The 27,708-nt window shown below is 48.5% G+C and overlaps 1 protein-coding gene across 3 annotated transcripts in view; it reads right to left on the bottom strand.

The window, feature by feature from the left end:
- Positions 1–27,708, bottom strand: part of SLC23A1 (solute carrier family 23 member 1) — a 329,954-nt gene that overhangs the window by 260,706 nt on the left and 41,540 nt on the right. For 2 of the 3 annotated variants that reach the window (XM_030212485.1, XM_030212486.1), the window contains exon 3: positions 25,612–25,671. The exons of the other annotated variant lie outside the window; for it this stretch is intronic. In XM_030212485.1, the coding sequence (XP_030068345.1) occupies positions 25,612–25,671 (60 nt within the window). The remainder of the gene's footprint in view (positions 1–25,611; positions 25,672–27,708) is intronic. 3 annotated transcript variants of the gene reach the window in all.

The following is a 27,708-nucleotide window of genomic DNA, read 5'->3' as shown; positions in this document are numbered from 1 at the left end:
AATGAGGGCGGGACCAGAGCTCAGAGAGACCAAACAGAAAAGCTCTGAGTCTCCTGCCTGCATGCTTTTTCCTGGGCTGCTGCTGCTGCTGCAGATGTAACTCCTCCGACGAGGAGGTAAGATGAGTGACTTTTAAATTTCGAAAGGGAGGGGGGGACACCCTGCAGGGAACTCCTGCCAGCCCGGACGTGAGTCATGCAGCCCGTGCAGGGGAGGGAGAGAGCAAGTAGAAACCACCGTGGGGCGCTGCAAAAAAAGAGAGCGGACTGGCTGGGGAGGCTTAGCCTCCCCAAGCCTCTTATACCAGGCGCCTATGCTTATAGGCCTGTAATACTGCCATAATCTGTTCTGAACCACCTTCTCTTGTGGCAAACGGGGTAACCATCTGCAAAGCATCAATTTCGATGCCCAGGAAGGTGAGGACCGGAACGGGATACTCTGTTTTATCGGAGGCCAAAGGAATGCCAAAGTCTTCTGCAACCGACATACTCTTAACAAATGGCCGCAGTCCACACCATCTGACGCTCTGATGAACAGAAAATCATCCAAATAGTGCACCAAACTGTCGAGCTCAGACCTCTGCGTGGTCACCCAGTGTACAAAGGAGCTGAACCGCTCGAAGTAAGCACAGAAGACCGAACAACCCATTGGCATACATTGGTCAAAGAAAAACGACCCCTCAAAATGGAAACCCAGCAATGGAAACGCAGAAGGGTGGAAGGGCAGCAGCCAGAAGGCCACCTCAATATCCACTTTAGCCAACTGTGCCCCAACACCACATTGCCGTACCAGATGCACCACAGAATCAAATGACGTGTCCTGCATCGAGCAGAATTCCTTGGGAATGCCCGCATTTACGGAACAATCCATCGGGTACGAGAGGTTGTGAATGAGGTGGAATTTTCCAGGTGCTTTCTTAGGTATAACAGCCAAAGGAGAGAGCATAAAGGATGGAAAAGGTCGACAATCGAATGGGCCAGCGATCTCGCCCAACTCAATCTCCTCTGCCAGTTTTTTCCTCACCACCTTCCGCAGCTGAGTGGTAGACACTGAGTTGTGCACCCAGTTGTTGACCAACCAACCCTGGAATGGAATAACAAACCCTTCCGTGAAACCCCTTCCTAAGATCTCCGCAGCCTCCCTAACCAGGTACCAATGGGGCCATGGCAGCATTGCATCGACCCTCACTGGCGTAGGGGCCCAGCTAAACCAATTACGGCTTAGCGGTGGATGGTCCTCCCACCCCCTTCTTCGGACATTTTGCCACGGCATGTCCTTGGCCACAGGTGGAACAGATGTCGAAACCTGCAGTCAGGAAAGGGACATGAAGCTCTGTTGAACCGCCAACACACCTCGGAGGAGGAAACTGATCCGGCTCCCAGGGCACCGACCCCCATACCCGAGGCACAAAAGGACCTACCCGGAGTTGCAAGGGTGAGCCCCGCCCTCCCCCCCCCCCCCCCCCCCCACACACACACACACTCCCACTGCTGATGACCAAGGAGCCATGTGAACCAACCATAAGTTGATATCCTGTCCCCCCAGGACATATGGAGGTTCTCCTCCATCTTGTCCCTACAGGCTTCATCGTAATTCAACCATGACCACCCCCCCAAACCGCTGAAAGGCGTCCAGAACCATGTTCACGTAAGCTAACAAAAGACCATACTGGCCCGGTCTCGACATCCCCATAAGCTGCCCAAGCACAGAAAGGATCGAACCCAATTAACCACCGTTTTTGCCACCTTGCACCCTCAGCCTCTGTCTTATCCTTCTTCTTAGCCTTACGGTGCCCCCTGCCCTCTAGCAACCAAAATATATCAATACACTTCCTCTGCCTGATCTTCCTATTCAACGAGCGTGGGTCCTGCTCCCATAACTCAGAAAGGGCCACCAAGGCAGGTGGGCCCCTCATCCCCTCTCCGTCAGCTGCCTCCGACTCCGCAGGATGAGAGACTCCCCCGGAAGGAGAAGAAGAAGAGGATGTGGAAGAGGAGTCAGAAGAAGAGGAAGAAGCCCTATTCCGCTTTCCCTTCCCCCTCTATTACCCGATCCTGAAGCTCCAACACTTGCCATAGAAGTCCCCATAGCAGGCCCATCTCCAGACGCTCTCTCCGGATACACCGCCATGTCCAAGATGAGCGGGGTTCGCTCTGGACCCGCCACCATCCTGCCACTGGCACTGTCTGCCACAGATGTAGAGGGGTGTCCTGCTGTCCTAGGCTCCACATGGCCGGTCACGCCTGATACCGGCTCTGCACGCTCCACAGAGCCCTGCACCTATAAAGACAAAAAGGGGGCAGCAGCAGGACTAGCCCCTATAACTCCCGACCCCACCCAGAAAGGAAGATGGGCCCGCTGACAACTCCACAGACCCTGAACCCCTCGACTTAGAACCCACCCCCTGCTTGCTGGACCTGGCCGGAGGAGTTTTTTTCCTGGCGCTTCCTGCCTCTACTGCAATTGCAGACCTGGCTATCTCCTTAGATCTACGGGAAGATAAAGGTGCCGACAGATCCCTTGCACCCACCTGCTCTGGACTCTCATCAAGGGAGTCACTAGTGCAGAGGGAAACCTCTGCCAGCATATCCTCCTCCCCAGCAGCTCCAGAACCCGACGCCATTGCCCAAAGCCGCCTCCGAGGATCAGAAAACGCACTGAGCCTCGGTGGAAGTTCAGGCTTTATTCCCTCCCAAATGCCCCGCCCATGGCAAACTCTCCTCCAATCAGCTCACAGAAACGGGCTCATGGGCTGGCCGACTTCTTTTAAGCTAACCAATCATCCCAGCCCCTGAGCCCACCAGCCGAGAGCACTGCCGCCCCCACTTCCCCATCACTAACCTCCTGCCCCGAGCCTTCCCGAATGGGCCCAGCCCGCATTTAACTGGACCTGTCGAGACAGGCTCTCGGGCCTTTTCTTTCGTGGAACGGCCTCACAGTGGAGGTGCTGGAGATGAAAACATTATCTGAATTCAAGAAAGTTTGAGAAATACATAGGATCTCTAAGGGAGTGAAAGGGAGCATAGAGGGCAGACTGAATAAGACATATGGTCTTTATCTGCCTTCATTTTACTATGTTTCTATTTGCATTAACAATTCATAAACTTCAAGAAACTTTTGTCCAAACCTTTGTTTAAACCCAGCTACTGCATTTATCACTTGCTCTGGCAATGAGTTCCAAAGCTTAACTATATGTTGAGCAAAAAAAAAAAAAGTCCATTTTAATATTGGTCTTTTCCTTTAGGAAGCCAGCTAAACCTTTTTTTAAACCCCACTAAGCTAACCGTCTTTACCACATTCTCTGGCAATGAATTCCAGAGTTTAATTACACGTTGAGTGAAGAAAAAAATTTTTCTCAGATTAATTTTAAATTTACTACACTGTAGCTTAATGCCCCCTAGTCCTAGTATTTTTGGAAAGAGTAAACAGATGATTCACGTCTACCCTTTCCACTCCACTTATTATATCACTTATTATCATATCTCCCCTCAGCCGTCTTTTCTCCAAGCTGAAGATCCTTAGCCACTTTAGCCTTTCCTCATAAGGAAGTCGTCCCATCCCCTTTATCATTTTTGTTGCCCTTCTCTGTACTTTTCCTAATTCCATTATCTTTTTTGAGATGTGGTAACCAGAATTGAACACAATATTCGAGGTGCGGTCGCACCTTGGAGCGATAGAAAGGCATTATAACGTCCTCATTTTTCTTTTCAATTCCTTTCCTAATAATACCTAACATTCTATTTGCTTTCTTAGCCACCGCAGCACACTGAGCAGAAGGTTTCAATGTATCATCAATGACGACACATAGATCCCTTTCTTGGTCGGTGACTCCTAACATGGAACCTTGCATTACATAGCTATAATTCGGGTTTCTCTTTCCCACATCACTTTGCACTTGCTCACATTAAACATCATCTGCCATTTAGACGCCCAGTCTCCCAGTCTCGTAAGATCTTCTTGTAATTTTTCACAATCCCCTTGCGATTTAACAACTTTGAATAACTTTGTGTCATCAGCAAATTTAATTACCTCACTAGTTGCTCCCATCTCTAGGTCATTTTAAAAGCAGCGGTCCCAGCACAGACCCCTGGGGAACCTCACTAACTACTCTTCTCCATTGAGAATACTGACCCTACTCTCTGTTTTCAATCTTTTAACCAGTTTTTAATCCACAAGAGGACATTACCTCTTATCCCATGACTTTCCAGTTTCCTCTGGAGTCTCAGAGATGCCTATTATATCTAATTTTTCATTTAGTGCAATATATTCTAACTCTCCCATCTTATTTCTTAGGCTTCTGGCATTCACACATAGACATTTCAAACTATGTTTGTTGTTCCTATTTACATCATGCTCAGTACTTGACAGTAATAATTTGCCATCTTTTGTCTGATTTTTATTTTTATTTAAGGACGCCTGATCTACTATAGTCTCTCTTGCAACCTCACTATCGGGATACCCTATCTTCCCTGTTTTGGTGATATCTTTGAAAGATACCTTATTCCGAACCATGCGCTTTTGAGCGACTGTTGGCCTTCCCCCAGTTTCTAGTTTAAAAGTTGCTCTATCTCCTTTTTAAATGCCGATGCCAGCCTGGTCCCACCCTGGTTAAGGTGGAGCCCATCCTTTCGGAATAGGCTCCCCCTTCCCCAGAATTTTGCCCAGTTTCTAACAAATCTAAAACCCTCCTCCCTGCACCATTGACTCATCCACGCAATGAGACTCCAGAGCTCTGCCTGTCTCTTGGGCCCTGCGCGTGGAACGGGTAGCACTTCAGAATATAGGAGCCAACTTTTCAAAATGATTCGGGGTGCTGAATTTTTTTTTTTTTTACAGGTGGTGCATTCCCCCTTCCCCCTTCTCCTCCTCTCACCCTCCTCCTCCCCCTCTCCCCGTCCCCCCTCCTCCTCCCTACCTCCCTCTCCTCTGAGTTCCAGGCCCCCTCCCTCTGAGTTGTAGGCCCGCCCTCCCTCCCTTTCCTCTGAGTTCCAAGCCCCCCTGCCCTCCCTCCCTCCTTTCCTCCCTCTGAGTTCCAGGGCCCCCCCCCTCCGAGTGCCAGTCCAAACCCCAGCCCAACCTCTTCTCCCACAACAGCCCTCCACCGGCCCGCCCTCTCCTTCCTCCGTGTAGCCCAGAATTTTTTTAACTCATCTTACCTTGGGATCCCGGCGGCAGCAGTGAAAGGCGAGCAGGCTCGGTGCTTCAGCCTTCCCTTCTCTTTCAGCTCTGGTCCTGCCCTCATTTCCTGTTTCCGCAAAGGGCGGACCGGCGGAGGAATATTGAGGGAGAAAAGGGTGGGCACCGGGCAGGTCGGGCTGGCTAGGAAGGGAACTTCCGGTTCCGATTTCCAGCAGGTGAAATTATTGGGGGTGCTCGAGCACCCACAGCACCCATGGAGTTGGTGCCTATGCTTCAGAAAATGCTACCCTAGAGGTTCTGGATTTGAGCTTTCAACCTAAGAGCCTAAATTTGGCTTCCAGAACCTCTCTCCCACATTTTCCTACATTGGTACCCACAGTGTACTGTCAGGTTAGCAGTGTACTGTTGTTGGGTGAGTGAGTGCTGTGTACTGTTGCTAGTGGTTGGTAAGTGACTCACTAAGTGGTGCTGAGGTCTGCTTGGATAAGGCTGCCATACAGCACCTCTGTCAGTGCTAGGGCCCCAGTACACAGGAATAATCCTGTGCCAGTACACCTGAAGGTTACAGCCTCCCTCGCCTATACCTTTCAGTCAGTGCTTGCAATTGCCACCTCTAACTATCTGGCTCAGTTCCTTGATGCTTTCCTCACCTACATCTCCTTCTCCAGCATTATCCAGGCTCACCAAAACAACATGACCTATTTTTACTCCATTGATGGATTCCCCTTGGTCCTAGGGGTCATCGACTGCACACACATGGCCCTCAGACCCCACCCACCCGGGTACAGGAGGACACCTACAGGAATAGGAAATTCTATCATTCCATGAACATGCAGGTAGTGTTTGTGATGCCCAAGGGGAGATAGTGAACATGTGTGCTCAGTACTTCAGCACTTAGGAATCTATCAATATTTTGCCAGAAGAAAAGTACTGGTGGCTGGCTCCTAGGTAAGCAGCACTGGGATTCCCTCCCCATGTCCCTCTTCCACTCACCCCCCAAAGGTGACAAGACTTTGCTACTCAAACCCATGTCTGTGATCTTTGTCCCCACCCCAAGTGGCGGAGGCTGCCCCCGGTGAACTTGGTTCATGACCCTCAATGTACACACCCAAAATGAGGCACTGGAGTGCTACAATAGAGCCCATAAGAGAACCTGTGCCATCCTAGAAAGGATCTTTGGTCATCTAAAGAATTGCTTTCAATGCCTTGACCATTTGGGGAGGGGGGAGCTCCTCTACATGCCCAAGTGGCCAAAATCTTCATAGCATTTGCACAACTTTGCCCAGCAAAGATGACAGTCCATACACAGCAGCAGCCACAGTAGCAGCAGGCATAACATGAACAAGAGGAGAATGACCTCCCCCCCCACACACACACACACTACCACCACCAAAGTAGACCAGGCACCACACCAGCTGCAGGTGCATGCACAATAGAGGCTCATACAGACAGTTTCAGTAACAGTGACCTTTATTTCCCACCCATTGTGACAAATGCACCAGCACCACCCTCCCCCTCCCCGACACCCTCAAGCCCACTCCCACCCCCTACCCCATGACCACCCAAAACATACACACACCCAACCTACCCCACCCCTCCACCACACAACTGTGATGTGCCTCACCGCACAATCTGGCCCACATGACCTCAGCCACCTTCCCCCTCCTCCATCCCTGCTTGTGCACAGCCCACCCACCCCTCCCTCTGGCCCCAGTGCAAGATTATAAGAACATAAGAGTAGCCATACTGGGTCAGACCAATGGTCCATCTAGCCCAGTATCCTGTTTTCCAAATAGTGGCCAAGCCAGGTCACAAGTACCTGGCAGAAACCCAAATTGTGGCAACATTCCATGCTACAAATCCTAGGGCAAGCAGTTTCTGAGCAGTTCTGAGAGAAGAGGACATTTCTTTGGTAAGTGAACACTATTTGCTTTGTGCTTTGGGAACTTAAAGATTGGGGTTTAAAGGAGGAATTGTAGGTTAGTGATAGGCAAAATAAAAATATAAAAAAGCTAATTTTATCAACTAATCTCCATAGTCTTTTCCACTTAGTTTTAAGTAGAGGAGTGTGGTAGCCGTGTTAGTCCACTCTTAAGGTTATCAATAGAAATCAAACAAAATAAAACATGGAAAAGAAAATAAGATGATACCTTTTTTATTGGACATAACTTAATACATTTCTTGATTAGCTTTCGAAGGTTGCCCTTCTTTGTACCACACCATTAACAAATAGACCCTAGCAGGCACTGCAGGATCTAGTTTAGACTTCCCGCCCACCCCTAAGAAAACTCTTCATTTATAGTCAGTTACTGTAATTAGGGTAACAAGCAAGGAGTGCTCTTACAGAGTTTTAAATACATTTCATTACCATCTAAAAAGGAAACACTAAATAAATCGTACAATATACTATATAAACTAAAAGGTATTTTTTTATATTAGGCTAATATCCTTATTACTGTAGCAAATTTTAAATTATTGAAAAACTCAAAAACACTAAGATGGAGTCAGCAGTCCAGCCGCGAGAGGGATGCTATCCAGTCTTTTGCATTGAGTGTCACATGTATGATTATCTCCCAGTTAGTGAGATGTCATATGTGTGTGCCTGATGCAAAGAGCTCCTAGCTCTCAGAGAACGTGTGCGTTCTCTTGAGGCTAGAGTAGCAGACTTGGTGGAGCTGAGGGAGACAGAGAGGTACATAGAGGAGACCTACAGGGATGTTGTAGAGAAATCCCACCTCCAGTCTGGTAGCCCATGTGCTACCTTGGAGGAGGGAGGTCTCCTAGAAGGAGAGCATCACCCTGGTGAAGTAGAAAGTACTCCTGTAGCCAGGACCTGCCCACCAGGGGATGTACTATCCTCTCGCACCGAGGATATGTCTCCAAGTGCTGCTCGGGAGGGAAGGGTTAGGACAACTGTTGTAGTTGGTGATTCGATCATTAGGCATATAGATAGCTGAGTGGCTGGTGGATGTGAGGATCGCCTGGTGACTTGCCAGCCTGGTGCGAAGGTGGTGGACCTCATGCATCACCTAGCTAGGATTTTAGATAGTGCTGGGGAGCAGCCAGCTGTCTTGGTACATGTGGGTACCAATGACATAGGAAAATATGGGAGAGAGGTTCTAGAAGCCAAATTTAGGTTCTTAAGTAGAAAGCTCAAATCCAGAACCTCTAGGGTAGCATTTTCTGAAATGCTACCCGTTCCACGCGCAGGGCCCAAGAGACGGCAGAGCTCCGGAGTCTCAATGTGTGGATGAGACGATGGTGCAGGGAGGAGGGTTTTAGATTTGTTAGGAACTGGGCATGGGCGTAGTTTGGGGGGTGAGGGGGGGCATTGCCCCCCCCCACCCCCAAATGACAGTCTTACCCAGTGCTTTTTTTGTGCCGGTACTGGCGGGCGGCAGTAGTAAAAGCAGTAAGCAGGCAGGCTCGACTCCGTCCTTCGTTTTCCTGCCCTCTCTGCATCCCGCCTTCCTTTGATGTCATTTCCTTTCAGGCGGGCGGCACGCTGAGAGGGTCAGTGAAGCGAAGGATGGAGTCGAGCCTGCCTGCTTGCTGCTTTTACTACCGCCACCCGCCAGTTCGCCACTGCAATGGAGAATGGAGTGGAAGTGAGCCAGCCTATCTAGTCCACTGTAAGGAAGGAAGCCATTTGGTAAATCTCTGTTTCCACTCCCCCGCGCAGCCATCGCCATTCACTCAAAACACAGCAAGCAAACCTGTGAGCTGCTGCATCCACGTTGTCATTCTTTATTGTTGGTCCATCTTTAACAAGTCTAACACTGTTTTTGTTGGAAAGGCCAGTAGGAGAGAGAAAGAGAAAGAGAGAGAGAGTTGGGAGATGCTGCAAAGAGGGAGGGGGGAGACGCTGGATAGAATGGGGATGGGGATGGAAAGAAACAGGATGGGCAGGGGAGAGAGGAGCAGTGGCATACCAAGGGGGGGCGGTGGGGGGCGGTCCGCCCCGGGTGCACGCCGCTGGGGGGGGGGGGGGGGTGCCGCGCACCTGTTTGCCGAGTCCGCTCGTTCCCTCCCTGCTGCTCCCTCTGCGTGGAACAGGTCAATTCCTGTTCCGGGGCAGACGGAGCAGCAGGGAACGAGCAGACTCGGAGCCGACAGGCACGTGGCACCCCTCCCCCCCCCCCCCCCACAGCAAGTAAAAATGCACCCAGGGGGGTGTAATTTCACTGGGGGGGGGGTCGCGCTGCCCCCGGGGAGGGGTGTAATTTCACCGGGGGGGGGGGGGCGCTGCACCTGGGGGTCGCATCGGCGATCCGCCCCGGGTGTCAGCCAGCCTAGGAACGCCACTGGAGAGAATTGCTGGACAACAGGGATTGATGGAGGGAACAGAGGAGAGAGGAAATTTGCTGGAGATGGATGGAGGAAAAGGCAGGGGAGAATGGAGAGTTGCTGGACATGGATGGATGGAGAGGAGGGCAGGGGAGAGAATAGAAATCACTTGACATGGAGTGGAGGGCAGGGGAAGGAGGAGAATTGCTGGATATGGATGGATGGAGGGGAAAGGGGAGAGAGGAAATTTGCTGGATATGGATGGATGGAGGAGAGGGCAGGGGAGAATGGAGAGTTGCTGGACATGGATGGAGGGAGGGAGGGGAGGAAAGGGGAGAGAGGAGAATTGCTGAACATTGTGGAGGAGTGGCCTAGTGGTTAGGGTAGTGGACTCTGGTCCTGGGGAACTGAGGAACTGAGTTTGATTCCCACTTCAGGCACAGGCAACTCCTTGTGACTCTGGGCAAGTCACTTAACCCTCCATTGCCCCAGGTACAAATAAGTACCTGTATATAATATGTAAGCCACATTGAGCCTGCCATGAGTGGGAAAGCGCGGGGTACAAATGTAACAAAAATAAAACATGGATGGATGAATGGAGGGGGCAGGGAACAGAGGACATTTGCTGGATATGGGCGGATGGAGGAGAGGGCATGGGAGAATGAAGAGTTGCTGGATGGATGGATGGAGGGGAGAGAAGTCAGGAAGGAGATGCACATGGATGGAGGGGAGGGGAGGGAAGAGAGGAGAAATGCTGGACATGGATGGAGTGGAGGGCAGGGAAGAGAGGAGAAATGTTGGACAAGGATGGAAGGAAGGAAAGACAAAGGAAGGAGATGCGCATGGATGGAGGGGAAGGGAGAGAGGAGAAATGCTGGACATGAATGGAGGGGAGGGAAGACAGGAAGCAGATGCACATGGATGGAGGGGAGTGAGGAGAAATGCTGGATATGGATGGAGGGAAAACTGCTGAGTTTACGGGCTGGTTTGGAACACGTTGAGGACAGATACTGAAACTTGAGGAAGGATAGGGACAGGGCTACAGATGGTAGACAGGACGCATGAGGACACAGGAGGATGTGGACATGGTGAGAGGAAAAATATCAAATGGAAAGAAGACACTGCATAAAACATAAGACACTGGGACCAAAGCAAATAGAAAAACTAAATCAGACATCAAAGGTAGAAAAAAGTACTTTATTCAGAATTTATTAATTGGAATATGTCAGCTTTTTGAAATGTGCATCTGTAATATTTTGCATGTAAGTTTCAATTTTTCTAGTATTGCTGCATGCCGAGTCTGACTTCTTGAGTTAACTTTCCAGTTCAGTATTTTGCCTTCATATTTTTTTATTTCTAGTTCCTTGTGTCATGTCTGTTGTGTCATGTGTTTTTCATGTGCGATCAATGTGCAGCATTCTGCTAGCGTGTAGTATTTGCAGCCCTTTTTGTTTTGCTTTTTTTTCACGAGGTAGTATATTGGTGTTTTAGAGCCTGGTTTAATTACAGTTCTGCCTTTTCACGCATAAGGTTGTAGCTCGTCCTGTCCTTGGAATTAGTGCTGTTATGGTTTAGTAAGGTTATGAATGTGTTTTTGCACAAGTTTGTGTTTAGCGTTTTGCACTGGAGAGATTGTGTGTTGTCCTTACTGAGGCGGCACCAAAACATCAGAAAGGGTGTAGAGCCTAAATCATGACACATTACTTCTTGAATGATCTACATATAGAGCCTATGCATTTCTAAGGTCAACACTGGCATGGTATTGGAAAGGGGATGGGGAAATACTACTGGAGAGGAAGAGGGAGTGCTGGGTAAGGAGGAAAGAAGGAAAAAAAAAGCCAGCTCCTTTTCCCTTCCTTCCTTCCTCCATATTAGCATATTTATTTGCATATATATATATATATATATATATATATATATATATATATATGCAAATGAATATGCTAATATGCTCCGCCCCATCCTTTGCCCCCCAAATGAAACAGTCAAACTACATCCATGGAACTGGGCAACATTCTGGGGAAGGGGGAGCCTATTCCGAAAGGATGGGCTCCACCTTAACCAGGGTGGGACCAGGCTGCTGGCATCGGCATTTAAAAAGGAGCTAGAGCAGCTTTTAAACTAGAAATGGGGGAAAGGCCGACAGTCGCTCAAAAGTGCATAGTTCGGAATAAGGTATCTTTCAAAGATATCACCAAAACAAGGAAGCTAGGGTATCCTGATAGTGAGGTTGCAAAAGAGACCGTAGTAGATCAGGTGTCCTTAAATAAAAATAAAAATCAGACAAAAGTTTGCAAATTAATACTGTCAAGAACTGAGCATGATGTAAATAGGAACAACAAGCACAGTTTGAAATGTCTATATGCGAATGCCAGGAGCCTAAGAAATAAGATGGAAGAATTAGAATATATTGCAGTAAATGAAAAATTAGATATAATAGACATCTCTGAGACCTGGTGGAAGGAAGATAACCAGTGGGACACTGTCATACCGGGATACAAATTATATCGTAGTGATAGGGTGGATCGAATTGGTGGAGGGGTAGCATTGTATATTAAGGAGAGCCTTGAATCAAATAGATTGAAAATTCTGCAGGAAACAAAACACTTCTTGGAATCACTGTGGATTGAAATTCCATGTGTAAATGGGATAAGGATAGTGATAGGAGTGTACTACCGTCCGCCTGACCAGAATGAACTGACGGATTCAGAAATGTTAAAGGAAATTAGGGACGCAAACAAACTGGGCAACACAATAATAATGGGTGATTTCAGTTACCCGGATATTGACTGGGTAAATGTAACATCAGGGCATGCTAGGGAAGTAAAATTCCTTGATGAAATCAAGGACTGCTTTATGGAGCAGCTGGTACAGGAGCCGACGAGAGAAGGAAAAGTTCTAAACCTAGTCCTTGGTGGAGTGCATGATCTGGCACGGGAGGTAATGTTGCTGGGGCCGCTAGATAACAGTGATCATAATATGATCGGATTTGATATTAGCTTTAAAGTAAGTATACATGGGAAATCAAATACGTTAGCGTTTAACTTTAAAAAAGGAGACTATGATAAAATGAGAAGAACGGTGAAAAAAAACTTTGAGGAGAGGCTGCGAGGGTCAAAAATTTACATCAGGCGTGGATGCTGTTCTAAAACACCATCCTGGAAGCCCAGGCCAAATATATTTTGCGTATTAAAAAAGAAGGACGGAAGACTGAACGACAGCCGGCATGGTTAAAAAGTGAGGTGAAGGAAGCTATTAGAGCTAAAAGAAAATCATTCAGAAAATGGAAGAAGGAACCGACTGAAAATAATAAGAAACAGCATAAGGAATGTCAAGTCAAATGCAAACCGCTGATAAGGAAGTCTAAAAGGGACTTCGAAAAAAAGATAGCGTTGGAGGGAAAATCACATAGTACATTTTTTTTTAGGTATATTAAAAGCAGGAAGCCAGCAAAAGAATTGGTTGGACCACTAGATGATAGATGGACAAAGGTGAGCCGGTTGATATTGTGTATCTGGATTTTCAAAAGGCGTTTGACATAGTACCTCATGAAAGACTCCAGAGGAAATTGGAGAGTCATGGGATAGGAGGTAGTGTTCTATTGCGGATTAAAAACTGGTTAAAAGATAGGAAACAGAGAGTGGGGTTAAATGGGCAGTATTCACAATGAAGAAGGGTAGTTAGTGGGGTTGCCCAGGGGTCTGTGCTAGGACTGCTGCTTTTTAATATATTTATAAATGATTTAGAGATGGGAGTAACTAGTGAGGTAATAAAATTTGCTGATCACACAAAGTTATTCAAAGTCATTAAATCGCGGGAGATTTGTGAAAAATTACAAGAGAACCTTACGAGACTGGGAGACTGGGCGTCTAAATGGCAGATGACGTTTAATGTGACCAAGTGCAAAGTGATGCATGTGGGAAAGAGGAACCCGAATTATAGCTACGTCATGCAAGATTCCATGTTAGGAGTCACAGACCAAGAAAGGGATCTAGGTGTCATCGTTGATGATACATTGAAACCTTCTGCTCAGTGTGCTGCTACGGCTAAGAAAACAAATGGAATGTTAGGTATTATTAGGAAAGGAATGAAAAACAAAAATGAGGATATTATTATGCCTTTGTATCGCTCCATGGTGCGACCGCACCTCGAATATTGTGTTCAATTCTGGTCGCCGCATCTCAAAAAAGATATAGTGGAATTAGAAAAGGTACAGAGAAGGGCAACAAAAATGATAAAGAGGATGGAACGACTTCCCTATGAGGAAAGGCTAAAGTGGCTGGGGCTATTCAGCTTGGAGAAAAGGCGGCTGAGGGGAGATATGATAGAGGTCTATAAAATAATGAGTGGAGTTGATCGGGTAGATGTAAAGCATCTGTTTACTCTTTCCAGGGGGGGCATGCGATGAAGCTACAACGTAGTGAATTTAAAACGAATTGGAGAAAAGCGAATGCTACATACCTGTAGAAGGTATTCTCCGAGGACAGCAGGCTGATTGTTCTCACTGATGGGTGACGTCCACGGCAGCCCCTCCAATCGGAAACTTCACTAGCAAAGTCCTTTGCTAGCCCTCGCGCGCCCGCGCGCACCGCGCATGCGCGGCCGTCTTCCCGCCCGAAACCGGCTCGAGCCGGCCAGTCCAGTATGTAGCAAGACAATACACTTCAAGGGAAGACACAACTCCAAAGGGGAGGCGGGCGGGTTTGTGAGAACAATCAGCCTGCTGTCCTCGGAGAATACCTTCTACAGGTATGTAGCATTCGCTTTCTCCGAGGACAAGCAGGCTGCTTGTTCTCACTGATGGGGTATCCCTAGCCCCCAGGCTCACTCAAAACAACAACATTGGTCAATTGGGCCTCGCAACGGCGAGGACATAACTGAGATTGACCTAAAAAATTTACCAACTAACTGAGAGTGTAGCCTGGAACAGAACAAACAGGGCCCTCGGGGGGTGGAGTTGGATCCTAAAGCCCAAACAGGTTCTGAAGAACTGACTGCCCGAACCGACTGTCACGTCGGGTATCCTGCTGCAGACAGTAATGAGATGTGAATGTGTGGACAGATGACCACGTCGCAGCTTTGCAAATTTCCTCCATGGTGGCTGACTTCAAGTGGGCTACCGACGCTGCCATGGCTCTAACATTATGAGCCGTGACATGACCCTCAAGAGCCAGCCCAGCCTGGGCGTAAGTGAAGGAAATGCAATCTGCTAGCCAATTGGATATGGTGCGTTTCCCTACAGCCACTCCCCTCTTGTTGGGATCAAAAGAAACAAACAATTGGGCGGACTGTCTGTGGGGCTGTGTCCGCTCCAGATAGAAGGCCAATGCTCTCTTGCAGTCCAATGTGTGCAGCTGACGTTCAGCAGGGCAGGAATGAGGACGGGGAAAGAATGTTGGCAAGACAATTGACTGGTTCAGATGGAACTCCGACACAACCTTTGGCAGAAACTTAGGGTGAGTGCGGAGGACTACTCTGTTGTGATGAAATTTGGTGTAAGGGGCCTGGGCTACCAGGGCCTGAAGCTCACTGACTCTACGAGCCGAGGTAACTGCCACCAAGAAAATGACCTTCCAGGTCAAGTACTTCGGATGGCAGGAATTCAGTGGCTCAAAAGGAGGTTTCATCAGCTGGGTGAGAACGACATTGAGATCCCATGACACTGTAGGAGGCTTGACAGGGGGCTTTGACAAAAGCAAACCTCTCATGAAGCGAACAACTAAAGGCTGTCCTGAGATCGGCTTACCTTCCACTTGGTAATGGTATGCACTGATTGCACTAAGGTGAACCCTTACGGAGTTGGTCTTCAGACCAGACTCCGACAAGTGGAGAAGGTATTCAAGCAGGGTCTGTGTAGGACAAGAGCGAGGATCTAGGGCCTTGCTGCCACACCAGACGGCAAACCTCCTCCAATGAAAGAAGTAACTTCTCTTAGTGGAGTCTTTCCTGGAAGCAAGCAAGATGCGGGAGACACCCTCTGGCAGACCCAAAGAGGCAAAGTCTACGCCCTCAACATCCAGGCCGTGAGAGCCAGGGACTGGAGGTTGGGATGCAGCAGAGCCCCTTCGTCCTGCGTGATGAGGGTCGGAAAACACTCCAATCTCCACGGTTCTTCGGAGGATAACTCCAGAAGAAGAGGGAACCAGATCTGACGCGGCCAAAAGGGAGCAATCAGAATCATGGTGCCTCGGTCTTGCTTGAGTTTCAACAAAGTCTTCCCCACCAGAGGAATGGGAGGATAAGCATACAGCAGACCTTCCCCCCAATCCAGGAGGAAGGCATCCGACGCCAGTCTGCCGTGGGCCTGAAGCCTGGAACAGAACTGAGGGACCTTGTGGTTCACTTGAGATGCGAAGAGATCTACCAGGGGGGTGCCCCACGCCCGGAAGATCTGTCGCACCACACGGGAATTGAGCGACCACTCGTGAGGTTGCATAATCCTGCTCAACCTGTCGGCCAGACTGTTGTTTACGCCTGCCAGATATGTGGCTTGGAGCACCATGCCTTGACGGCGAGCCCAGAGCCACATGCTGACGGCTTCCTGACACAGGGGGCGAGATCCGGTGCCCCCCTGCTTGTTGACATAGTACATGGCAACCTGATTGTCTGTCTGAATTTGGATAATTTGGTGGGACAGCCGATCTCTGAAAGCCTTCAGAGCGTTCCAGATCGCTCGCAACTCCAGAAGATTGATCTGTAGATCGCTTTCTTGGAGGGACCACCTTCCTTGGGTGTGAAGCCCATCGACATGAGCTCCCCATCCCAGGAGAGACGCATCCGTGGTCAGCACTTTTTGAGGCTGAGGAATTTGGAAGGGACGTCCCAGAGTCAAATTGGAGCAAATCGTCCACCAATACAGGGATTCGAGAAAACTCGTGGACAGGTGGATCACGTCCTCTAGACCCCCGGCGGCCTGATACCACTGGGAGGCTAGGGTCCATTGAGCAGATCTCATGTGAAGGCGGGCCATGGGAGTCACATGAACTGTGGAGGCCATGTGGCCCAGCAATCTCAACATCTGCCGAGCTGTGATCTGCTGGGACGCTCGCACCCGCGAGACGAGGGACAACAAGTTGTTGGCCCTCGCCTCTGGGAGATAGGCGCGAGCCGTCCGAGAATCCAGCAGGGCTCCGATGAATTCGAGTTTCTGCACTGGGAGAAGATGGGACTTTGGGTAATTTATCACAAACCCCAGTAGCTCCAGGAGGCGAATAGTCATCTGCATGGACTGCAGGGCTCCTGCCTCGGATGTGTTCTTCACCAGCCAATCGTCGAGATATGGGAACACGTGCACCCCCAGCCTGCGAAGCGCCGCTGCTACCACAGCTAGGCACTTTGTGAACACCCTGGGCGCAGAGGCGAGCCCAAAGGGTAGCACACAGTACTGGAAGTGGCGTGCGCCCAGCTGAAATCGCAGATACTGTCTGTGAGCTGGCAGTATCGGGATGTGTGTGTAGGCATCCTTCAAGTCCAGAGAGCATAGCCAATCGTTTTGCTGAATCATGGGGAGAAGGGTGCCCAGGGAAAGCATCCTGAACTTTTCTTTTACGAGATATTTGTTCAGGGCCCTTAGGTCTAGGATGGGACGCATCCCCCCTGTTTTCTTTTCCACAAGGAAGTACCTGGAATAGAACCCCAGCCCTTCTTGCCCGGGTGGCACGGGCTCGACCGCATTGGCGCTGAGAAGGGCGGAGAGTTCCTCTGCAAGTACCTGCTTGTGCTGGAAGCTGTAGGACTGAGCTCCCGGTGGACAATTTGGAGGTTGAGAGGCCAAATTGAGGGTGTATCCTTGCCGGACTATTTGGAGAACCCACTGATCGGAGGTTATGAGAGGCCACCTTTGGTGAAAAGCTTTCAACCTCCCTCCGACAGGCAGGTCGCCCGGCACTGACACTTGGATGTCGGCTATGCTCTGCTGGAGCCAGTCAAAAGCTCGCCCCTTGCTTTTGCTGGGGAGCCGCGGGGCCTTGCTGATTCGCACGCTGCTGACGAGAGCGAGCGCGCTGGGGCTTAGCCTGGGCCGCAGGCTGTCGGGAAGGAGGATTGTACCTACGCTTGCCAGAAGTATAGGGAACAGTCTTCCTTCCCCCGAAAAATCGTCTACCTGTAGAGGTAGAAGCTGAAGGCTGCCGGCGGGCGAACTTGTCGAATGCGGTGTCCCGCTGGTGGAGAGACTCTACCACCTGCTCGACTTTTTCGCCAAAAATGTTATCCGCACGGCAAGGCAAGTCCGTAATCCGCTGCTGGACTCTATTCTCCAGGTCGGCGGCACGCAGCCATGAGAGCCTGCGCATCACCACACCTTGAGCAGCGGCCCTGGACGCAACATCAAAAGTGTCATAAACTCCTCTGGCCAGGAATTTTCTGCACGCCTTCAGCTGCCTGACCACCTCCTGAAAAGGCTTGGCTTGCTCAGGGGGAAGAGCATCAACCAAGCCCGCCAACTGCCGCACATTATTCCGCATGTGTATGCTCGTGTAGAGCTGGTAAGACTGGATCTTGGACACGAGCATAGAGGAATGGTAGGCCTTCCTCCCAAAGGAGTCTAAGGTTCTAGCGTCCTTGCCCGGGGGCGCCGAAGCATGTTCCCTAGAACTCTTAGCCTTCTTTAGGGCCAAATCCACAACTCCAGAGTCATGAGGCAACTGAGTGCGCATCAGCTCTGGGTCCCCATGGATCCGGTACTGGGACTCGATCTTCTTGGGAATGTGGGGATTAGTTAATGGTTTGGTCCAGTTCGCAAGCAATGTCTTCTTCAGGACATGGTGCAAGGGAACAGTGGACGCTTCCTTAGGTGGAGAAGGATAGTCCAGGAGCTCAAACATTTCAGCCCTGGGCTCGTCCTCCACAACCACCGGGAAGGGGATGGCCGTAGACATCTCCCGGACAAAGGAGGCAAAAGACAGACTCTCGGGAGGAGAAAGCTGTCTCTCAGGAGAGGGAGTGGGATCAGACGGAAGACCCCCAGACTCCTCGTCAGAGAAATATCTGGGATCTTCCTCTTCCTCCCACGAGGCCTCACCCTCGGTGTCAGACACAAGTTCACGGACCTGTGTCTGCAACCTCGCCCTGCTCGACTCCGTGGAACCCTGTCCACGATGGGGGCGTCGAGAGGTAGACTCCCTCGCCCGCATCGGCGAAGCTCCCTCCGCCGACGTAGTCGGGGAGCCTTCCTGGGAGGTGGCCGCGGTCGGCACCGCACGCGGTACCGACGTCGGGGACCTCAACCTGGGCGATGGGCCAGCCGGCGCCACGCTCGACGGTACCGGTGGCGCAAGCACCGCCGGTACCGGAGGGGTAGGGCGCAACAGCTCTCCCAGAATCTCTGGGAGAACGGCCCGGAGGCTCTCGTTTAGAGCGGCTGCAGAGAAAGGCTGAGAGGTCGATGCAGGCGTCGACGTCAGTACCTGTTCCGGGCGTGGAGGCTGTTCCGGGCTGTCCAGAGCGGAGCGCATCGACACCTCCTGAACAGAGGGTGAGCGGTCCTCTCGGTGCCGATGCCTGCTGGGTGCCGAATCCCTCGGCGACCCAGAGCTCTCGGTGCCGACACGGGGAGGAGACCGGTGTCGATGCTTCTTCGATTTCTTCCGAAGCATGTCACCGGAGCTCCCCGGCACCGACGAGGAGGACGTCGAATCCACCCGTCGCTTCCTCGGGGCCGAGACTGAAGAAGGTCGATCTCGGGGGGGCTGTACCGCAGGAGCCCTCAGGGTAGGCGGAGACCCACCCGAGGGCTCACCGCCACCAGCAGGGGAATGGACAGCCCTCACCTGCACTCCACCCGATGCACCACCGTCCGACGACATCAGCAGACGAGGTCCTGGTACCACCGACGTCGATGCAGCTATCCGATGTCTCGGCGCCGATGCAGAGGCCCGATGCCTCGATGCACTCGATGCAGGGGCGGCCGAGGAAGATGGTCTGGACGCTGACGACGTCGATGCACTCGAAGATCCCGGTGCCGATGCCGACGAAGAGCCCGAGAACAACACGTTCCACTGGGCTAGTCTCGCTACCTGAGTCCGCCTTTGAAGCAGGGAACACAGACTGCAGTTCTGAGGGCGGTGCTCGGCCCCCAGACACTGAAGACACGACGAGTGTCGATCAGTGAGCGAGATAACCCGGGCGCACTGGGTGCACTTCTTGAAGCCGCTGGAAGGCTTCGATGTCATGGGCGGAAAAATCACGCCGGCGAAATCAAAAGCCGAAATGGCGAAATTCGAAGCACCAAATTCAGAGGGAGAAAAAATCTCGACCGAGGCCGAAAAAAGGCCTACCCCGACGACGAAAGAAAACTTACCGGGGCAAAAAAGCTGGAAGTACGGGGAGGATTTACACGAAACCCGGCGGGGGGTTTCCGGAGCACTTCCCGACTAGAATAAAGCTTTCCCGAAGGAAAAAAACACGTTCAAACAAATTGGACGCGCGAGGTCGACTTTCCGGGGCTCGACACGGCGAAAACACGACCGTACCGAGTGCGGACAAAAGAAGACTGGCCGGCTCGAGCCGGTTTCGGGCGGGAAGACGGCCGCGCATGCGCGGTGCGCGCGGGCGCGCGAGGGCTAGCAAAGGACTTTGCTAGTGAAGTTTCCGATTGGAGGGGCTGCCGTGGACGTCACCCATCAGTGAGAACAAGCAGCCTGCTTGTCCTCGGAGAAATGTTTCTTCACTCAATGTGTAATTAAACTCTGGAATTCTTTGCCAGAGAATATGGTAAAGGGGTTAGCTTAGCGTAGTTTTAAAAAGGTTTGGATGGCTTCCTAAAGGAAAAGTCCATAGACCATTATTAAATGGACTTGGGGAAAATCCACTATTTCTGGAATAAGCAGTATAAAATGTTTTGTACTTTTTTGGACTCTTGCCAGGATGCTGGGCTTGATGGACCTTTGGTCTTTCCCAGTATGGCAATACTTATATACTTCCCCATGTCTGTCTCAATGGCAGACTATGGACTTTCCACCAGGAGTATGTCCAAACCTTTTTTAAACCAAGTTTATTGAAAATATACTATCCCGCCCAACAGAACAACCATCTGGGCAGCTTACAATCTAAAAAAGAGGGGGGAGGAAACGACAAAGACATACAAGCAACAGTAGCATAAGTAAGAACTTCAAAGTTGATAGGGAGAAAATGGAAGGGAGGGGATAACGGTTACCAGACGTCTATGGACTCAACATTTACCAGATGTCTATGACCTTGTCGGAAGTATTAGTAGAAGGCATCCTGAATCCAGAGCTTAAATATTCGTTGAGTGAAAAAATATTTCCTCCTATTTTTTTTTAAGTATTTCCATGTAATTTCTTCAAGTGTCCCCTAGTCTTTGTAGTTTTGGAGCGAGTAAAAAATTGATTTACTTCTACTTGTTCTACACCACTCAGGATTTTGTAGACATCAAACATATCTCCCCTCACCTGTCTCTTTTCCAAGCTGAAGAGCCCTAACCTTGTTAGCCTTTCCTCATATGGAAGGCGTTCCATCCCCTTTATCAGATAGCTATGATTCAGGTTATTCTTCCCAATGTGCATCACTTTGCATTTTTCCACATTAAATTTCATCTGCCCTTGACCCCTGCCCTGTAGAGTTCTCACTGGCATCAGAGATGTCAAGGCAGCCAGTTGCTTCTGCTGCTGAAGCAATATTTGGTCTTGTGATAGTGCTTGCCCATCCTCCACTGCCAGTTACTACACCCAGGACTGAACTGTGCTCCATGACACACTTGGCTTTCCACCTGTTGTCCCAAGGTGGCCTTTTTGGTGATACAGTGGAGGCTGGCATGCCCCCCTCCCGTCTGTTGAATTCACTGTGGGCAAATGTTGCCAGTCTTGAGGGTGATGCAGTACTTTGCAGGCCCCTCTGGTGGCAGCTGGAGGGAGGGGCCCACTGGATAGGCTGGGCAGTGGTCTGGCCCTCCATGTTAGCTTGTATGTCCCTCCAAAGATCCATAAACTGCATCAAAAGGGTGTTCCAAGCCTTCCAGAAGCCCACTGCATCTCTCACAGCAGCTGCAGGTTGTTCTCCTGAGCCTCCATGCCATACTGCTGAAGCTGCACAGCCTGGCGGCACAGCTTGACCTTTTTGTGTGCCATCCACAAACTCTGGGGGGGGGGGGGGGGGGGCAGGTGCCAGGGCTAAATCCTGCTGGTCTTACTCGCCTGCAGATGTCTCCAGGGTTGGCTGTTCCTGGATCCACAGCCTGCTCCCACTCCTGTAGATCAACCTGCACCAGGCCAGGCTGCTGGAACCTGCCTCCTCTTGGTCCGACTGGTCTCAACTGCCACAGCCACAATGTTAGGTTGTCACACTCTCCCAAAACACATCTGTCCATGTGCACTCCGATCTATTTAGACTGATCTTTTCTTTAAATAAATTTATAGGATCACACCTTACTATGTTAAGCTACATTGGTTGCTTGTGGAGGCTAGAATTTCTTTTAAACTGTAATGCTAAACAACACAGTTTAAAAGAAATTCTAGTCTCCACAAGCAACGAATGTAGCTTAACATAGTAAGTTGTGATCCTATAAAGATCATCCATGAAGTTGTGCCATCTTGTACACTCTCATTGATTACAGTTTTGTGTTCCAGACATGGTACTCCTAACTCTTTAAAGTTAGTATTTTCATCTTGTAAGGGTCTCAAATTCAAGTGAATTCTTTCTACTCTTTTTTCATACCACACAGCCGCAGTTTGGAATACTCTGCCTGTATATATAGTTTCCATAATGGTATTAAAGACTATTTTATTTAAGAATCATAAACTTTATAAAAAACATGTTTACTGTATGTATATGTCAGATGTTATTGCTGGTTCTCTTTGTACTGTGTAACCCACCTCAAACTAGGACTTGGTATAGGTGAATATAAGCCATTGTCTGCTAGCACCTTATCCATGCCCAGACATCCCACTGTGGAGGAGAAGATGGCCATCATGCACTGTCCACCTCAGAACCTGGAAAGAACCACAGCCACACACCCAGGGTGGTAAAGGAGACAGGACAGTGGGAGAGTTCTGTAATGTCCGGGGTCGGGGTCAGGGCAGGCCTGAAATGCTAAAGAGAGACAACTGTGCACTTCAATAGATGCATTTGTTCCCCTTTTGCCTTTCATGGAGGTGAGGGCAGAGGGAGTGAAGAGTTCACATCAAAAAGCAGACAGAGCATTAGAGAATGACACAGGGACGGGGACCCGCAGTATCTGTGGGGATGGGGATGGGGACAGGGACAGAGCCCGTGGGGATGGGGCGGGGATAGGGACAGAGCCCGTGAGGACTGTCCTCATGTCACTTTCTGCTTTGATGCCTGTTAATGAACTGGACTTATTTAAGTTTGATTGATGCAGACGACAATATTTTTATTTTTTGGAAAAACAAGCAAACATGCTGGCCACAGTTAGCAAAATTTGCATGGGGGATCTTGTACATCCTGCTTCCAGCATATTTTCTAAGAAGACATCTTCTATTGCAGGAGGGACTGTGGAAGACAGGAGAGCTGGACTGAATCCTGAGATTGTTGATGACTTATTCATCCACAGATTAAAAAATCTTAGTGCTTCATAGGACATATTTCTCCCCTGTAGGACATACAGAATGGGTTGTATTTTGTACCCCTGGACATTTTAACAGGATGGATTAGGATTCCTTGGGGTAGTAGAAGTCGGCTATTGTTGGGGTTGGAAGGGTAGAGGGTGGTGGGAGGGTTTATTACAGTTGCTCATTGTTATTATTGTTTTCTATTTGTAATTTACACACAACAGTTGCACAGCATACTGTTCCTTTTAATACTTTAATAGAAAGATTTAAATATAAAATCATGAGTGTTCAAGGCTTCTGCAGATGAGAACAGAGTCCACAGGGACGGGGACGGAGACAGAACCCACGGGGATGGGGTGGGGACAGGGACAAATTTTATCCCCATATCATTCTCTACTGTGCACTAACCAGTATGCCACACTACAGTGTTAGAGCAGGGCCCTTGCAAACCTGGTGCTCTTTCTGTAGCATGCTGGGTGTTATCCTGCTATCCTGCTATCACAGTATATTAAAAGAGGGATTAACCCCTAGAACAGCTGCTAATCACAAAGGTATGCTAGGAAGACTGGGCGCCCTGGCCAAGAGCCAATAGGGAATGTCCACAATACACCGGTAGCAGGGACACATGATCAGAAGAAGTTACTGCAAACTACAGGGATGATAGTGTTACCCCTCTCTGTTTCAGAGAGAGAGAGAGAGAGTGTGTGTGTGTGTGTGTGTGGAAAAAGACACTAATTTTAGGATTTTTCTCAATTATACGGATTCAGAACCAATTGTTCAGAAAATATATTTTATTGCAAGTTGGAAAATTTTGTAAATAGTTAGCAGTTCCTCTTTAATTGAAGAATAAAATTTCACTTCAGATTTTAAATATGTATTCTAATATGTCAGTTGAGCTATACTTATTTCTACACATTTCATTTCTCTTAACAGAAATACTCCTAATACCAGGAACACAAGAACTATCAGATAAGTTTAAATGGCACTGTTAGTATAAAATTTCCTTTAAAATTATTTGAACACTTTTCATTAAATAAAGAATTTCTTTCTGTTGTTTTGTATTTTCAGATTTCTCTCAATGAAATTCAGCTTGGACCCAGGTAAGTACATTTATTAACTTTCCCTTATAAAGTCTCTTTTAAAATGGTGTTTAGGTGCAAAATAACTTAGCTGAACAGGAACTCTTTGTTCTTTCTTGTGTGCGGCCCTTGATTTTCAAGGATTATCTTCTGACATCCTCTGCTGTTTTTCTTTTCACACTTTTCTTCTTTCACCTAAATCTAACTAAACAAATAAAATGGGAGGCAATACCCTATCTCCTTACATCAATATGATCAATTTATAATCTGTGGTATTTAATTAAAAAAACAAACTGTGGTCTTTTTAACTGCAAAAATAAATGAAACAATGTGCCCTGTCTTCCAGGCCTGAGTCTTTGCTTTACTTTCCTAGCACTAAAAAGAGCCTTTAATGTCAATCACAATAATCTCACAGGTTCACTCAGAATCACATTAAAATAGGTTCTCAAACAAACCAGAAATAAACTCATATAAGAAGTTTATTTCCTTCACATTACTTCCCATTTGCAACACACTTTCTGAGAACAGGATCTCTAATCTTCTAAGATCCAAAATCAGGCATTCAAATCTTACAATAAAATATTGTATTCTCATAAAAATTAAACCAGCACCTCAGAGCCACAGCAGTACTTTGTTTTTTTTAAACCTGTGACATCCAATATTCAGTCACATCAATTTATCACACTTTAGTACGTTGCCTAAGTCTCAGTTCCTGAAATTAAAAAAACAAAATAAACCTCTTTTTACCCACCTTCAATCAGAAATACCTCCTACACCTCTTCCATCGAGGTTTTGTCACAAGAATCCAGCAGGGATCCCATTTAAACCACCCTGTGAATTCCCCCAGTTAAACAAATTTTCCCTAAATTTCAACCCCTTGATAATCCTCAAGAAGTTCTCCAGAACCCATAACCACACACACACAAAATTAAATTAACCCCTCACTTCCCAGAACCCCGCGTATCAAAACCCATACATTTAAAAGAAACCAAACAAAACTTTGGGCCACCAGACCCCTTACCCCTTACTGGAGCTGGAGGAGTAGCTTAGTGGTTAGTGCAGTGGACTTTGATCCTGGCGAACAGAGTTCAATTCCCACTGCAGCTCCTTGTGACTCTGGGCAAGTCACTTAACCTTCCATTGCCCCTAGTTCAAAATAAGTACCTGAATATATGTAAACAGCTTTGAATGTAGTTGCAAAAACCTCAGAAAGGTGGTATATCAAGTCCCATTTCCCTTTCCCCTAAAGTCCCTTTACTGGTGACCACCATTGGTTTGGGTCCCAAAGGACCCCCAACAATATCTGAGCTAACTTCTCCTGAACTAAAAATTCCGTGAATTCCCTGAAACTCCGGCAGGGCCTTGTAAAAACTGAGGTCCCAGTTTGGTTTTCTGGCCTAGTCACTTTCCCAGCGCCTATCATGCATGCTCGAAAAAGACACACATGCCAAAGCCGGACATTTTCCTAAGCGCTACCAGCCTGAGAAACCTCATTTTCTGGCCGGGCAGTGCAGAGGAAAGTTGCACCCCCTCCTAACCCTGGGGGTCCCAAAACGCCTCCGGACCCCCAGGCAACTTACCAGCTGGCCACCAATGAAGCCACTGGCCACCAGGGACTCTTCACAAGAACGAGACCAGATCTGAAAACACAGGTTACAGTAGCCTCAGTACACAGTACTGTCTATACATAGACAACGTAACTGAATACAAATAATATTCATACTAAAATATACATAACAATGCATCGTGGTTCCATGAATATGGGGGCAGAACAATAAAGGCATTTTCGTATTTATTGGAGTTTAAGGACTGCAATATTCATAGTTTTCATGCTGTGACAATGTCGCTGTGGGGATATGTGCCTATTCACCTATCCAGGCGATAGTTTGTAGCTGGAACACTACCCTCATGTCTGAGAATTTGTGGGGGATGGAGTCACTGGGCACAGGGGTGAGGTTGGAGATGTTAGCTTCCTGAGGGTCCACTCCAACCTTGGCCTTGACATTCTGCTTTAGCTTCCACTACTTGTGCTTGCAGTCTTCCACATCTCTATTGGTGTGGAAGGCTGCATTCAGTTTGTGCCAGCCACTCTTTGTGCTTAGTATAAGCCTCAGTTCATTGCCTTGTCACTCATGTTCTGCAGACCCTGAGGGTGGTGCTGTCTGGGGGTGGGGAATAGACTTACTGGGTAGGCAAGGCAGTGGTCTGGGCCTTGAGGTAAGCCTGCATGTCTCTCTGGAGAGCCACAAATGCATCCACGTGCTATCCCAAAACTCCAGGTAGGGGTAACAGAGGCCTACTACCCAGTGTGAGGAATGGCCCCACTTGCAGCTGCCCTACAGCCAATGCTGGGGAGAGGTAAGTGGAAAGGAAGACTGCAGTGATGTATACCTACGCACACTGTGGAGCCTTCTAGCATCTCCCACATACCTTGTACCTTTGTCAGGTGCTGTGATAGTGACCCAGACTCCTGATGATATGGCTACCCACTGTAGTGAATCAGCCATTTCCTGCCACCTTGGTTTGTAAGTGAAGGCCTGGCCTAATGGTTTGGACAATGGCCTGGGGACTTAGGGGTGGCATGTTAAATTTCCTGGGTGGTACCCTGAACACCACCATTAACCTTCATATGCTTGACTTCTGAAGGGGCATCTTGAAGTACTGAGTAACTACAATGAACAAGACCCAGTTGTACAGTTCATCTCCCTCTCTCCCACCCTATCATCTGCAGTCTCCTTTCCCCAGCCATGTGGTATGACTGTGGTGATCACAGCTGTTGTAAGCATCACATGTCATTGCATTACCAAATATCTCAGAATAATATAGGGGTCCTTTTACTAAGGAGCGCTGAAAATGGCCTGTGGTAGTGTACATGCGTGTTTTAGGTGCGCGCAGAATCATTTTTTAGCACACCTGTAAAAAATATCTTTTAAAAATTTTTGCCGAAAATGGACGTGTGTCAAAATTAAAATTGCCACGTGTCCATTTTAGGTCTGAGACCTCATCGCCAGCCATTGACCTAGTGGTAAAGTCTCATATGGTAACTGGGTGGTAATGACCTACGCGTGTCAAATGCCACTTGATATACGTAGCTGGCGTGTGCCAGAAAATAAAAAATATTTTTTCAGATGCATGTAGCAGACACATGCAAAAATGAAATTACCATAGTAGCTGGGTGGTAACTCAGAATTGGCATGTGGTGGGCACACGTAGGCACTTAAGCAGCTCAGTAAAAGGGCCCCATAATTATGTTCTGCCCCCATTTGCATGGATTGTCAAAAAGTATTGATCCCAAATAAATCTCTGGTAAAGATTCAAATATCAAATGTCAAAAAGCCAGAGTATAATAAAAAGGAAACAAAATAGATAGAAAAATCGGTCCAGAGAAACTATGATGCAATATGTGAAAAAGACACAGGAAATGTTTTTAAATGATTGAGAAATTCTCAGAGTATAAACTCACCCAAGTGAGGCTACACCAAAGTGATTTATGTCTCTAAGGGTGGATAAGCTTCTCGATCATAGAATTTCTCTGTGATTTTTTATATATATTTTATGCATACACACACCAGTGCTCTTATTGCAACAATAAATTTTGTTAATTCAATATATAAGTATTTCTGGGTCAATCCTATCATTTGTTTCAACAAACCACATGCACACTATTTTCAAAAAAG

The sequence above is a fragment of the Microcaecilia unicolor genome, chromosome 8, assembly GCF_901765095.1.
Source record: "Microcaecilia unicolor chromosome 8, aMicUni1.1, whole genome shotgun sequence".
NCBI lineage: Eukaryota > Metazoa > Chordata > Amphibia > Gymnophiona > Siphonopidae > Microcaecilia > Microcaecilia unicolor.
This window is presented reverse-complemented; position numbering and strand designations above follow the sequence as displayed.